This window comes from Triturus cristatus, chromosome 10 (genome assembly GCF_964204655.1).
Source record: "Triturus cristatus chromosome 10, aTriCri1.1, whole genome shotgun sequence".
Taxonomy (NCBI): Eukaryota; Metazoa; Chordata; class Amphibia; order Caudata; family Salamandridae; genus Triturus; species Triturus cristatus.
The window spans coordinates 1,244,745,395-1,244,761,516 of record NC_140593.1 but is presented as its reverse complement, the minus strand read 5'-3'; the positions used below and the strand labels follow the sequence as shown (position 1 = coordinate 1,244,761,516).

Sequence of the window (16,122 nt, the reverse complement as noted above, 5' to 3'; positions counted from 1 at the left end):
ACTGAGCTCTGACTCAGACCCACTGCACATATTGAGCTCTGATTCAAACACACTGCACATTCTGTGCTCTGCCACCCTGTACTGTAATGTACTGTGGATTTGTAGAGCACTGCTTCTCAACCGTGAGGGTAAGCGTCCACTGCACGCACCTAGCTTTGACTCCATCCCACTGCACGTTCTGTGCTCTGACACAGCCCTACTTCACATTCTACGCTCTGATTCCGTCCACTGCACACACCTAGCTCTGACTCCATCCCACTCCTCATACTGAGCTCTGACTCCTTCCACTGCTCAGTCTTTGCCCTGTCACCACCCCACTGCTCATACTGAGCTCTGACTCCATCCCACTGCACATAGTGCTCTGACTGATACCCACTGCACATCCTCAGCTCTGACTCGATGTAATGTAATGTACTGTGGATTTGTAGAATACTGCTTCTCAACCGCGAGGGTATCCGTCCACTGCACACACCTAGCTCTGACTCCATCCCACTGCAAATTATGTGCTCTGACACAGCCCTACTGCACATTCTACGCTCTGACTCTGTCCACTGCACATACTGAGCTCTGACTCCATCCCACTGCACATACTGATCTCTAACTCAGACCCACTGCTTAGTCTATGCCCTGACTCCACCACACTGCTCATACTGACCTCTGACTCCGTCCACTGCTCAGTCTGCGCCCTAACTCCACCACACTGCTCATACTGAGCTCTGAGTGATTACACTGCTCAGTCAGTGCCCTGACTCCACCACACTGCTCATACTGAGCTCTGGCTCCTTCCACTGCTTAGTCTGCGCCCTGACTCCACCACACTGCTCATACTGAGCTGTCTCCACCCCACTGCTCATACTGAGCTCTGACTCCTTCCACTGCTCAGTCTGCGCCCTGACTCCACCACACTGCTCATACTGAGCTCTGACTCATTCCACTGCTCAGGCTGTGCCCTGACTCCACCACACTGCTCATAATGAACTCTGACTCCTTCCACTGCTCAGTCTGTGCCCTGACTCCACCCCACTGGCCATACTGATCTCTGACTCCATCCCACTGCTCATACTGAGCTCTGACTCCACCCCACTGCTCATACGGAGCTCTGACTCCACCCCACTGCACAGTCTGTGCCCTGACTAACCTCACTGTTTATACTGATCTCTGACTCAAACACACTGCACATACTGAGCTCTGACTCAGACCCCACTGCTCATACTGAGCTCTGTCTTCACCCCACTGCTCATATTGCGCTCTGACTCAAATCCCACTGCTCATACCGAGCTCTGACTCCACCACACTGCTCATACTGATCTCTGACTCACACCCCACTGCTCATACTGAGCTCTGACTCCACCCCACTGCTCATACTGAGCTCTGACTCAGACCCCACTGCTCATATTGAGCTCTGACTTCACCCCACTGCTCATACTGCGCTCTGACTCAGGTCCCACTGTTCATACTGAGCTCTGACTCCACCCCACTGCTCATACTGAGCTCTGACTCCTTCCACTGCTCAGTCTGCGCCCTGACTCCACCACACTGCTCATACTGAGCTCTGACTCAGATCCCACTGTTCATACTGAGCTCTGACTCCACCCCACTGCTCATACTGAGCTCTGACTCCTTCCACTGCTCAGTCTGCGCCCTGACTCCACCACACTGCTCATACTGAGCTCTGACTCCTTCCAGTGCTCAGTCTGTGCCCTGACTCTACCACAATGCTCATGCTGAGCTCTGACTCCTTCCACTGCTCTGTCTGAGCCCTGACTCCACCCCATTGGTCATACTAAGCTCTGACTCCTTCCACTGCTCAGTCTGCACTCTGACTCCACCACACTGCACATACTGAGCTGTGACTCCTTCCACTGCACAGTCTGCACCACCCCACTGCTCATACTGAGCTCTGACTCCACCCTACTACACATACAGAGACCACTTTCTCTCACTCGTGTAATATACCCTGACTGTACAGTCATTATATTCATTAATGTCTTCTTCCGTCATTAATGCACTTTCCTGTGAAGTGATAGGTATACTGCCATCTTTACCTTCAGTAATACCTGCTTTTCTGTTGCTCTAGTATTACCTTTAGGCCTGTGCATTAAATGGTACCCTGTGTGGTCAGCAGTGTGCCATGCCTATACTTTCATTAACCCCTTCGCACCTCTACCCCTCTAGGAGTTGACAATGGGGAGGACATTCCTCGAGATCTCTTAGTGGGTATTTACCAGCGGATCCAGAACCGAGAGCTCCGAGCGAACGATGACCACGTCTCCCAGGTCCAGGCTGTGGAGAGGATGATCGTTGGCAAGAAGCCGGTAAGGTCCGGAGCCACACTGGCCCATTTTGACTTTCAAAAGTCCCCTGGCATTAGCGTCAAAAGAGCTGTTTAGGCCCCTAGCGAGAGCAGTTGGCCAGACTCTCCGGCCGCCTACTAGTGTTGCTTCGTCCTTATTCCTGACCTGTTATAATACTTCAGTCTGATTCCCCCAGATCACGGTCACCCCACGTCTCTACTTATGGTTCCCTTTTATCCCCAATTCATTGTCTTTTCTTCATTTTTTGGCTTCCAGTTTTTCTCATCTCACCTTTTTTGCTCTCTTTACATTTATGTTCCTCTCTACCTTATTATTTTTGTTTCTGTCCCAAGTTGGTTCCTATCCCTTTCTCTTTTTACACCCTCACTTCTCTCCCCTCCTACTTGTCCCTTCTTGCTCCTTGCTTATGCTGTTGTTGTAACTTTCTAGTACTCTCGCTTACTCCTCACCTCTGTTGCTTTCTGCTGCTCTCTGTCTTTAATCATTTATTCTCCTTTGTATCTAGGTTTGCTTCTTCTTCCATCATGCTTCTATTTTCCAAGCCTTGCTCTACTTTTTCTCATGTAGTCTTCTTTTTGCTCTTGTTTCCTACTTGCTGCTTTCTTGTTTTGATATTCACTATCCCTTTTTACATTCCTACTTACTTTTTGCTTACCAACCGCCATCTTGTGTGGGCGGGAATGTTAGTTGCGTGGTATATGAGCATGTTTCCCGGCCCTGCATGCCCAACTGCATGTGTATCTGGTATCCTGACTTTTATTGTGGTCCTGGCTTCATACTAATTTAGCGTGTGCACATACGCCTTATCCTCTCCCTGACTAAGCGTGGTCCATGCCTTATCCGATGACCTCGATGGGCCCACCACGCATGCCCTCACAGTGGACAGAGGACTCCTGTCCCTCACTGGGGTGTAGCACAGTAAGCATACTGTTTGAGTGCAACTTTTTATTGCATTATTAGGAGAGTGGGCAGTTGACCCTCTTGTGTAAAGTTCTGCAGTTACGGTACCACTCAGGCCCTTGCTCTGACATCCTGCATGCAGGTTGAGTCCGTGTAGTGTGTGTGGCATGTGTTTAGTAGTAGGACTCTGTGTGTATGAGTCTGAGTACTGACGCCAGTGGTATCTATTTAGGATGCCTCTGGGTACTATGGCACAGAATAGTTGAGGAGGACCTCTTCCCCAAACAGTGGCATTCTGGGAGTTGGAGGGTGGGGACCCAGAACCAGATGTACGACCTTCCAAATAGCGCCTCGCAAATTGCGTCATATTTGCGACTCGCAGGCGCTATTTGGCATGTACAACAGTGTGTTAAACACTGTTTGGGATTCCCAATGGGGTCGCAAAGTGCGAGGCTCATGAATATTAATGAGCCTCTTGTAATTTGCGAGCCCATTGGGAATGGCTGGCCCTCTTAGGGATGGTGGCCTGCTGGGCTCAGCAGACCACCATGTCTGGGGCTGCTTTTAAATAAAGCAGCTTTTTTTTAAATGCAGCCCATTTTCCTTAAAGGAAAACAGGCTGCATTTAAAAAAGAACAATGAAACGTTTTCGTTTCATTTTTTACGGGCAGGCAGTGGTCCCTGGGAGCACTGCCTGCCCTTAAAAAATAATATTGCATGCATTTGCAACGGGGACCCCTTCCCATTTGCGAATGCATTACCACCTACTTGAAGTAGGTGGTAGTTTGCAAGTGTTTTGCCACCGCAATTGCGGTTGCAAAACATTGGTACATATCTTTGCGGTCTCTATTAGGAATGGAATGTCCCTTCCTAATAGCGAGTCGCAAAACAGTTTTTTGTGAGTCGCAATTTATTTGCTGTGAGAAAGTGCCATCTTTCTTGCATGGTATGCCCCCACTTTTTGCTGAAATGCTGAATGTACTTTGACTGAGTGTGCCCTGGTCTCCTGCCAATCAGGTGCCCAGGGCCTATGTTCCTTCCCTAAACGAAAACCTCAAAACCAAATTGGCAAACCCTGGCCACATGTCAGCCCCTGGTAAATGGTACCCTAGGTACCCAGGGCCTTGTGACCAGGGAAGGCCTCTAAGGGCTGCAGCACTCATTGTGCCACCCTTAGAGGCCCTGTACCCTAACACCCACACACTGCCCTGGCAGGCTGAGTGTCTGGGTACAAGACAAAACAGAGAGTCGACATGGCACACATCCCTGTGTGCCATGCCCACCACCTACACTGCCCTGGCATACATCAGCCACCCCTCTAGCTGGGTGCCATATGCCAGTGGTGTGGGCACAGAGGCAGGAGCCCTGTGCCCCTACAGTACCAAGGTCCATTCCTGGACCTTGTAAGTGCAGTGCTGCCATTTAAGAGTACATGGTGCTGGGAGCTTGTCAAACACGAACTCCACAGCACCATAATGGCAGCACTGAAGCCTGAGAAGTTTGGTATCAAACTGCTCAGCACATTAAATCCACACTGATGCCTGTGTGGGATTTAATGTACCAAGCACCACAGAGGGCATCTTAGAGAGGCCCCCTGAAACCTAACCCACAATCCACGTCTGTTCTGAGGCTGCCTAGGCTGCCACACAGCAGACATGTTGCTGGACCCCTGGGTAGGATAGCCCCTGCTCTCCTGGGCCTGCAACAATGCACATTCTGGGCGAGGTGCTAAATCTCCTCCCCCAGGATGGGCAGGGGGAAGCTTCAAAGGCATGCCGCCTCTGTGAGCTTCCCCAGGCCACTGCAACCCCCCACTCTGGCGGGAAGCTTTGGCCGGAAACCCCAAATAAGGACAGGGGATGTGCCAGCCTGCCAACCCCACCCCTCAGGTGGGGGAAGCGAGGTGAAGCACATCTCCGGGCTCTCGCCATCTTGAAGATGGGAAGCCCTACCCAATCAGGACTAGGCTACTGCCCCCCTCCCACAGGAGAGAGGCAGGATAGGGGGTGTACCCACCCCAGGACAGGGACCCACTGGTCCCTGCCCTTCACCTACCTGTAACGCCCCTAAATCTAGTATTTAGGGGCACCCTGAACCTTCCTTCGCCAGATTCCAAAATCCGAAGAAGAGCTAGAAGAAAGAAGACCTGCCCTGCAGCTGCTAAGAAGAGGAAGACACAAACTGCTTTGGCCCCAGCCCTACCGGCCTGTCGACCCTCGAACCTGCTCCTGCTCCAACCCGGCATCTCTTGTGGCCAGCAACCTCACAAACCCCGGAGGACCTGGCTACCTTTTGACTCGAAGCCCCTGGGACTCCCATGAGTAGAGGCTCTACTCAAAATCTACTTCTAATCCCTGCCAGCAGACCGGAACCGTGAACCCTTCACACTATGCACCCGCCAAGCCTGGCCAGTGCCGGAGTGAACAAAGACCACATGGACGACCCCACGGCGACTGTGACCCCGAGTCCGGCACCCAAGGACCTCCCTCGACACTCCTGAAGAAGCCTGCAGCCTCAGAACAAGGTGCCCCCCCTACCGCGATCAACAGAGGGTAAGATTTCCCGACCCCAAAAGGCACCCCTGCACGCGGCGCCCCGCGGCCCCCTGTGCCCAATCCCGGGGTACCTACCTATTCTCCAACTACCCAACTTACCTCTCGAAGTGGTGGTGGCACCTGAAGAATCCTCGTCCCCGAGCTTGCAGTCTTTTTCTAAACCGGAGATTTCCCATTGAAATCAATTGAGCGCCCGAAGGCTCAAAAGCACCCTGCACCCAGCCGCCCGAGTGGCCCTGGCAGTGAAAACTCTACACCTACCTACTTCCCCACTTGCCCTGAGTAAGTGACCAGGAGCCCAGCTCCCACAGCCGCGTGGCCTGCTAGTCAGCAGCCACCAACCAAGGCCCCCCTATCCCTCACAGGATTACATTGGGCCTAACTCTCTCTGCACCCGGCCGCCCTAGTGCCGCTGAGGGTGAACCAACTGTACCTACCTGACCCTGGGGGACCCCTGAGTCTATGCCCAGAACCTCAACTCTGCCAGTAGAGTACTTACCTTTAAACCGATAACTCAACTTTCTTCATAGGGTAACATTGACTGGCTTTTTCCTGAAATTTCTTCTAAGTGTGGACTTTTCAAATCTTAAAATATTCACCAAAAATCAGCCGAGTAACGAAAACGAAAATACTCACCTGCTCTTAGGTGAGCTCCCAGTGCTGGATCTTGGTGCCCAGCACTGACGCTGAAAACTACTTACAACTGTACTTACCAGTAACCCAATTTTCTCCCATAGGAAATCATTGACTGTTTTTCTGTGAAATTTCTTCTGTCAATTTCTGCAAATTTTAAATATTCTTTAAAAATCGTATAACTTCTGAAAACGTAATTGCTTACCTGTTTTGGATAAAGGTCCCAGTACTGAGTCTAGGTACCTAGTACTGGATTAGAAAAGTAACGAGAACATACTATACCTGCAACTTGAATTTTCTTCCATAGGGAATCATTGACTGTTTTCTATGAAATATTTTCTCTGTGTCAACTTTTAAAATAGCAAAATATTGTCTAAAAATCATCACAGTAATTAAGTCGACTTTTATCACTTGATTCTAAGTACTGACCCAGGACTGAATCTAGGATCCAGTCCTGGTATTCCAAAAGTAATCCTAAAAGTAATCTGTTGCAAATAACTTGAAACTTCCATTGAACTCAATGCATTATTGTGTTTAAAATTGTGTTGCCTATTGCAACCACTTGTCACTGTTTACAAAAGTCAATTGCATATTGCAAAAGTATTTATATAAAGCATCTCATTCTGAGAAAGTATATTTTAATACCTATTGTTGGTTCTAAAATAAAACAAGCATATTTTTTTATATAAACCATTGGCCTAGAGTTCAGTTATTGAGTGTGTGAGACCATTTGCTGACTGAGTGTGTACAACAAATGCTTTACACTGTCCTCTGATACTGCCTTACTGCTCGACCAAGCTACCACTTTAGAGAGTAAGGTTATATCTAACTTTAGCCTCTGCCAAACCCTTGGGGACTGTGGACTCTGTACACCCTGTACCTATTTGGGAACAGTATATACAGAGACACTTTCTCACATTTGTGAGTTGCAAAATACTGTTTGTACATGGGCCCATGCTTTTTAGTACCTGCAAACGGGTCTAAGACATCTGGCCCCCAGACACTGAAGTGAGGAGGATGGAGACAAGTCTCCCCGTCCTTATTAGCAAAGAGCTGCCGTTAGTTCTCCTTTAGCACTGCCATTTTGTAGATGGTAGGTGTGAGGGTTAGAACTGCAGTTTGTCGGTCGCTGGTCACTGCTTCAACAAAGCTGATGACCACCAGGTGCAGAGATCTCACACTTCATTGTGCCCATAATTTGGACACTCCTGGTCAGAGCCGGCCTCATTCCTTCCTACTGTGAGAGCCATCAATTTGCACAAAGGCTGTGTCTGGAGAACAGACTGAGAAGTAAACTTAACCATCCCAAACAGGGTCTGCCGTCTGAGAGAGTAGATACACATCCCTTGTCTACAAAAAGTGTGTAAAAGTGAGACTCCCTCCGCTTTATTCCATTTACAAGGTCTTCATGGCCAAGGAAGGAAGTGCTGCGTTGAGTACTCGAGAGACTGCTATGTAACCAGGGCTGGTGTCCATCTGACAACCAGCCTCCCAGAGCTGAGGGTAGTTCACCTGAAGTCTGGGCTATCTGCTGTAGCACCTGAGGGGGTGCCTAGAAGCCTGCATGCCTGGCAGGAGACAGACTGTCCAGGAGGAGAAACCCAGTGGGTTCCTGGTCAGAGGAACACTCAGGGAAGGCATGAAGCTAAGAGTAACCTGTGTGCAGAGGGTCTCCCAGTCTCCACAGTTCCTTTCGAGAACTGAGAAAAGTCTAATGGCTTCCCCATATCAGCGCATTAGGGACCGCCACTACCTAGGTGTTTGTGAACATGCGTTTCCCTGCCTGGGAACCGTCCCCTTAGCGCACTGCTTGTTATCCACTGAGGTTTAATCTGTTAGCATATAAAGTTGAAACCCAGAAATCTTCATGAAACAAAGTTCAAACTCTGATTTGGTACAATATTGAAGTGCACACCGAGTTTATTTCAGCATCCTCAGGTTAATTGGACCAATTAATGATTTCTCTCCAATTGAGACGCTGTCTCATATGAATATTAATCCATAACCCAATGCATTTCGGGCTGGTTTAGCCCTTCGTCAGGGGTAATTCAATTCTACAACAAAAGAAATGGCAAAAGTCGAAAACAAGCATAGCTGGCAAACTGTGCAATGTATTAAATCATCATACTGTTTAATGCTAATGAAACTGGCTAGTTAAATCCTCATATAGATCGTGCAGATGACGTGAGAGTGACAATTAAAATGAACGCGAGGTGGAACAGCTCTTCGAATCATCCAAAGTTGAAGAAGTGTTCTGTGAAGAAATACGTGCTCTGCTGGAGGTCTCCGATGGTGTGCGAAGTTATAGACTCTGTCCCGTGTGTGAACCGAGTGTGCTGAAGATAAGACAAATGTGTGAGCGAGTATAGAAACCACTCGACAAAAGTGATGAAGAAAAACAATATGTGTATAAATGTGAAAATATACCCGTGATAAACGATAAGTCAACGTAGAAACAAACCAGCTAGCACAGAAGTAATGTGCCTCTCCCGGGTGGTGTAGAGCATCGCTCGACGGTTGGGGAGCGATAAGCAGAGATTAACGCGGGCCGAGTGTCCCGAGGTGCATTCAAGCCAGCTGCATTGAACACGTCTGAGATTAGTTAAAATGAAAAAAGGACTATAGTGAAGTTAAGGTGTTCACCGAGCGTCGCCATCTTAGAATGGGGATCAAAACATACATTATTGACAATAACATAAAATAATGACGTGAATTTCGTTCTGTTAACAATGAAGAATCAATAATAAAGCAATTACAAAAAACAACTATATTCTAAATGAAGTGAGTCCAGTGCTTTGATCCAATACAGTTCTCTGCGTAGTAATTTATTGGTATCATATCCTTCTCTGGTAACAACATGTTCTAATACCAAGAAACGTAACTGGCTGACATTATGGTGGTTAACTTGAAAGTGTGTAGCAACACATGATTTCTGGTTATGTGTGCGTATAATGGACTTGTGCTCGTTTATGCGTACTTTAATTTTGCGTATGGTTTTCCCTACATAAACTTGGCCACGGGGGCATTTTAACATATAAATAGCATTCGTAGTATGACATGTAGCTCTTGTATAAAGCTTGATCTTGTGTCCTTTTCTGGGATGTGTCACTGTGTTTCCTGATATTATGTTGTTGCAGTTATGGCACGGAACTGTGCCCTTGTATTCTTGGTGTTGTCTGACTATAGTCGTATTTGATAGGATTTCTCTGATGTTTTTGCTCCTTTCATATGCGAAAAGGGGTCTTTCGCTAAATATACCGTTGAAATCCGGTTCTGATCCTAGCATTGGCCAGTATTTTAAGATCAATTTCTTGAAAGATGCACTTGAGGTCGAGTATTTAGACACCATTACCATTCTGTCTTTGGTTTTTGAACGTGTGTTAGGCTTAAGTAGTTCTTAAGTAGTTCTTCCCATGTTTTTGATTTCACTCTGTAAACTGCTTCTGTGAGTATTTCTTGTGGATATTTTCTGTCTGCGAATCGTTTTACCATGGTCGCTAAATTAATTTCTAAATTATCTGGTTGTGACACAATTCTTTTGACACGTAGGCGTTGTGAGTAAGGTAAGTGGCGTTTCAAAGGTTGTTGATGGAAGCTGGTAAAATGGAGTAAATTATTTCTGTCAGTACTCTTTCTGTGTATGTTGGTAGTAAGTCTGTTGGATTCAATAGAGATTTTGACATCCAGGAAGTTAACTGACTTTTTACTAGATTCATATGTGAATTGTATTCGTTGATTCACTGAATTCAATTGGTCAATGGCTTGTGCCAATTCTATTTCAGTGCCTTTCCATAAAAGGAAAATGTCATCAATGTATCGAACGAAAAGAAGTAAGGGGCATATCAACAAGGGCTTTATCTCTGCTTTTTTGGCTTTAAAAGCCAAAAAAGCAGAGATAAAACTAGCGCCCTATCAACAACAGGGTGCTAACACGCAAATTTGCATGTTAGCACCCTTTTACTCTACGCTTCCACTTGCATCTCTAATGAGATGCAAAGGGGGCGTTCCAGAGTAAAATAATAGGAGAAATGTCGCTAAGCGACATTTCTCCTATTATCAAGAATGTCGCTAACCCTGTTAGAGACAAAAAAAGCAGCGCTAACCGCGGTTAACGCTGCTTTTTTACGTCTGCTAATTTTCAGACTTAGCCATGATATCCTATGGAAGGAGGATATCATGGCTAAGTTTACCTGTCCCTATCAACAAGGTAACGTGTGATTATCGCTGGGTTTCCAGCGATAATCTCACGTTAGCCTGTTAGCGTGTAGATTTTTATCGCTAGTGAGATAAGCGTTGCTAATAGCACGCTATCTCAGCGATAAAAATTCACGCTAGCCGGCGATAATTATCCACACGCTAAGAGCGCTGAGCGATAATTATCGCCGGTTGTTGTTGATATGCCCCAAAGTTCTGGAGCCATGTATTATTGGTCAAAATATGTTCTCTTTCGTATTGATGCATGAACAGATTAGCATAGCTGGGGGCTGCGCAATTGCCCATAGATGTACCGGTGAGCTGTAAAAAGTATTCATCCTCCGAGGCAAAGTAACTGTGATAAAGTGTGAAATTCATCAGTTCCATGAGAAAGATTTTGAAGTCGTTGTTCCAATCTGTTCGAGTGATGAAGAATTCCAGGGCCTCTGAGCCCATGTCGTGTGGTATCGACGTATAGAGCGCCTTCACATCTATAGTACAAAGATATATGTCTTGTGTTGTTTCCAATTGTATAGTTTTCAATTTGTTTAGAAGGTCCGTAGTATCTTTAATATACGTTGTCATTTCTTGGACAATAGGTTGCAGGTGTGCGTCTGTGTATTTGCCAATGGGTTCATGTAGTGAACCTCTAGTTGAAACTATAGGTCTGAAAGGTGTTTTTTTCAAGTCTTTGTGTATTTTCGGGGTCATGTAAAACTTTGGTGTTCTCGGGTGGCTTTGGAGCAGGTATCTTTTGTCTTTCTCTGTGATAGTTCCATTTAGTAAGGCTGAACCTAAGATCATCATAAGTCTGCAAGTGAATGCTTTGGTAGGATTTGAAGGAAGTTTCATGTACGTGTTGGCATCGTTGATGTGTAATCTGACGCTTTCCCGATAGTAATGAGAATCCATGATAACTAGTGCTCCACCTTTGTCTGCAACTGTGCATTTGATATCTGGGTTATTGGCTAGTTTGGTTAAAATGTTCTTTTCTTTTGTTGTCATATTGCAATGTTTATTATGTTTGATGACCTCTGGAAGGTGGTGTTTTACAAGTGTCTCAAAAGAATCTAAGACTTTATGGCTCATGGGGGCCATGAATGTGCTCGTTGGTTTCAATCCTTTGAGAGTGCTTTCTTCTGTGGTTGATTGATTGGTGACGATGTTATTGAAAAAGTGTCTTAAACGTAACACTCGCATGCATTTGAATAGACTAATTTCTAATTCGAGAGCGTTAGTCCGATATGTAGGAACAAATGATGTACCTTCATTGAGTACGCTCTTCTCCAATTGCGACAGATGGTAGGAAGAAATATTGATTACTAGATCTTCTTCCTTGTTTAAGTTTTGTTTTGAGTTCATTATTTCTGTCTCCTGGTCACTCGTTTGTCTGTAGATTGACTGTCTTTGGATGTTTGTGCCTCGCTTGCCCCTCCTGGTGTGTCGCTTTGTAAGGGGCCTTGTCCTAAAAAAGGACCACCTGTGCTGCTGGAAGTGGATGGAACTGGTATGGTGGTTTGTATCAAAGATGGTGATTTTCTCTGTCTTTCTGGTCTATCCATGCTTGTATCAGTATCTGAAGATGAAGTTTGAGTATTAGTTGTTCTATAAGAGGGTTTGTGCTGTCTTCTTTAGCGTATTCTTCAGCCCATGTGTAGACCTCTCTTAATTTATAGTCTATAATATCTCTTTTATATTTTCTGAGCTTGCGTGCATTGATTTCCTCTGTGTGTTTATCCAATTGGATATGGATGTCTTTTAAGACATCTGACCATTCCTCTGCTGACATTTTGGTTGACATTTCCTGGTTGAGTTGAGTGATTCGTTGTTTAATTCCTCTATGATTAAAGCCAATTCTTCAACGATGAGTAGAATCAAGTCTAGTAAGCATTTATTTAAGATTGCATACCATCTGTCAATTAGCCTTGGGTTACTTTTGCAAAGTGATGGTTATAGAGCTCTTCGTAGGCCCCGTGGAATTCTTTGGGTTCGGTGATACTTTATCAGAGTACTCGCATGGAGTCTTTGATTGATTTCCCTTTTCGTTAAGAATAGTAGCTGTTTGATGTTACTTTGTATGTTGCCAGTGCTATTACTTGCTGTTTCGACTTCAGTGATTAATGAATATATTCTTTGGGCTTCATTATCCGAAGCAAACGTATTCGCTCTATTGTCGGTCAAGTTGGTAATATCTTCATACTGCATTATGTAAAGTTGGATGGATGCTAAATATTGGGAACAGTGTTGATATAACAATAAAAATTTAATATTATGAAATATTAGCACTCCCTAGGTGTTCATATTGGGCTGGTTGGAGCTGCAACTACTGCGGTGATCGCATCTGCCCAACAGGGGTGCATCAATCAAACACACTACCAGGGCTAAGAACTCGAGAAAACAAGTAAACCGATCGTGCCTTTGATTTTTGAGGGCAGTAAAACCTGCATTTGGGTGCCTTATTCACGATTCTGCCATTTATTGCTGGGGACCAGTTTCAAGTAGGATCACCTGGATAGGAGATAGTTCGATGGAATTGAATGGGTATAGTGCCACAAGAGTCGTGACCATGATCACAACCCTGCTCATTGGATTGGATTGTGTAATATCGAGTACTACTGTTCAATTTAAAAGTACTTTATTTATTTTCTAAAAAGGCAAGCACTTTACCGGACGTTGCATTACTTTGTCTGTTGGTTTATTGTTGAGTTATGAGCTTGCGACGCCCACACTACCTGCCTTTTGTCCCTGCACTGCTCGCTTTCACTCACCTGAGTGTCAACTTTGGAAAGAGTCGCACTTTGCCCAGTTTGAAGAGTCATAGTAAATAAAGAGTTGAGGCTCGGTATCCTGTCTGTGGCCTGACACCATTATTAAGCCTCACCTTCTCTTCTTATTCACCTCCTCCTTGTAGGAAAGTGGCTCTGTATATACTGTTCCCAAATAGGTTAAGTGTGTACAGAGTCCACAGTCCCCAGAGGTTTGGCAGAGGCTAAAGTTAGATATAACCTTACTCTCTAAAGTGGTAGCTTGGTCGAGCAGTAAGGCAGTATCAGAGGACAGTGTAAAAGCATCTGTTGTACACACTCAGTCAGCAAATGGTCTCACACACTCAAGAACTGAACTCTAGGCCAATGGTTTGTGTATAAAAATATATGGTTGTTTTATTTTAGAACCAACAATAGGTATCAAAATATACTTTCTCAGAATGAGATGCTTTAGTTAAATACTTTGCAAAAGGCAATTGACTTTTGAATGCAATAATTACAGTTTGTTGCAATAGGCAACACAATTTCAAACACAATAATACATTGAGCTCATTGGGAATTTCAAGTTAAATGCAATTGATTACTTTTAGGATTACTTTTCTAACTCCAGGACTGGATCCTAGATTCAGTCCTGGGACAGTTCCTCGAAACAGGTGAGTAAATACAATTTAGTTACTGTTGTGAATTTTAAGCAATATTTTGGTATTTTAAAAGTTGACACTTAGAAACTTTTTCCAATGAAATCACCAATGTTATCTTATGGGAGGAAATTCACTAAGCAGGTAAGTGGGGTTATTGTTACTTTTTCTAGCTCAGTGTTGGATCCTGGATCCAGCACTGGGGCACCACGTGTAAACAGTTGAGAGAATGCGTTTAGGTTATACAGGCGATTTTTTACGAATATTTGTAAGTTTGCAAAATCGACACTTAGAAGAAATTTCACAGAAAATCAGTCAATGGTTTCCTATGGGAAAAAGTTCAAGTTACCGGTAAAGTATGTTCTCGTTACTTTTGTAATCCAGTGCTGGGCTCCTAGGCTCAGTACTGGGACATCTATCTAAAACAGGTCCGTAATTACGTTTTCACAGTTGGTACAATTTTTAAAGAATATTTGTAGTTTGCAAAAATCGACAGAAGAAATTTCACAGAAAAACAGTCAATGGTTTCCTATGGAAGAAACTTGAGTTAGCTGTAAGTATGCTTGTAATTACTTTTCAGGGTCAGTGCTGGGCACCAAGATCCAGCATTGGGATCTCTCCTAATAGCAGGTGAGTATTTTCGATTTCGTTACTCGGTTGATTTTAGGTGAATATTTTAAAGTTTAGAAACTCCACACTTGGAAGAAAGGTGAGTTATCGGCTTTTGGGTAAGTACTCGACTGGCAGAGTTAAGGTGCTGGGCATAGACTCAGGGTCTCCCAGGGTCAGGTAAGTACAGTTGTTACACCCTCAGCGGCACAGGAGCAGCCGGGTGCAGAGTGAGGTAGGCCCAATGTTATCCTATGGGAGGCAGGGGGCCCGTGGTTGGTGGCTGCTGGCTAGCGGGCCAAGCGGCTGTGGGAGCTGGACTGCTGGTCACTTGCTCAGGGCAAATGGAGAAGTAGGTAGGAGTAGAGGTTGCACAGCCAGGGGCACTCGGGCGGCTGGGTGCAGGGTGCTTTTGAGCCGTCGGGCGCTCAATGGAGAAGCTCGAGAACGAACAAAGGCTGCAAGCTCGGGGACGAAGATTCTTCAGGTGCGACCACCACTTCAAGAGGTAAGTTGGGTAGTTGGAGGATAGGTAGGTACCCAGGAGTGGGGCACAGGGGGCCGCAGGGCGCCAGGTGCAGGGGTGCCTTTTGGTGTCGGGAAATCTTATCCTCTGTTGATCGCGGTTGGGGGGGTTCCTGGTTCTGAGGCTGCAGGCGTCGTCAGGAGCGTCGAGGTGGGTCCTTGCGTGCCGGATTCGGGGTCACAGTCGCCGGGGGGACGTCCTCGTGGTTTTTGTCCACTCCAGCACAGGCCAGGCTTGGCGGGTGCAGAGTGTGCAGGGTTCGCGGTTCTGGGCTGATGCCAGGGGTCAGTTACTTGCTTTGAGCAGTACCACTGCTCGTAGGAGTCCCAGATGCTCAGAGTCACAAGGTAGCCAGGTCCTCCGGGGTTTGTGAGGTTGCTGGCCACGGGAGATGCTGGGATTTAGCAGGAGCAGGTTCGAGGGTCGACAGGCCGGTAGGGCTGGGGCCAAAGCAGTTGGTGTCTTCCTCTTGTTAGCAGCTGCACGGCAGGTCTTCTTTCTTCTTGATCTTCTTTGCTGTTTCAGAATCTGAATCTAAGGAAGGAAGGTTCAGGGTGACCCTAAATACTAAATTTAGGGGCGTTACAGGTAGGTAAAGGGCAGGGACCACTGCGTCCCTGCCCTGGGGTGGGTACACCCCCTATCCTGCCTCTCTCCTGTAGGAGGGGGCCAGTGGCCTAGTCCTGATTGGGCAGGGCTCCCCATCTTCACCTCGCCTCCCCCACCTGAGGGGTGGGGTTGGCAGAGGCTGGCACACCCCCTGTCCTTCCTTGGGGTTTCCGGCCAGTCTTCCCGCCAGAGTGGGGGTTTAGAACTGGTAGGGGCCAGTTGCTGAGTACAGCAAGTGGCCTGGAGAAGCTCACACAGGCGGCATGCCTTTGAAGCTTCCCCTGCCCATCCTGGGGGAGGAGACCTAGCACCTCGCCCAGGATGTGCATTGTTGCAGGCCCAGGAGAGCTGATGGCTCTCTTCCCAGGGGTCCAGCAA

At 46.4% G+C, this 16,122-nt stretch overlaps 1 protein-coding gene across 3 annotated transcripts in view; it reads left to right on the top strand.

Annotated features, from left to right (window-relative positions):
- The window catches only part of IQSEC2 (IQ motif and Sec7 domain ArfGEF 2), a 559,465-nt gene that overhangs the window by 360,890 nt on the left and 182,453 nt on the right, over positions 1–16,122 (top strand). For all 3 annotated transcript variants that reach the window (XM_085629906.1, XM_085629904.1, XM_085629905.1), the window contains exon 8: positions 2,176–2,315. In XM_085629906.1, coding sequence (XP_085486032.1) covers positions 2,176–2,315 — 140 coding nt within the window. The remainder of the gene's footprint in view (positions 1–2,175; positions 2,316–16,122) is intronic.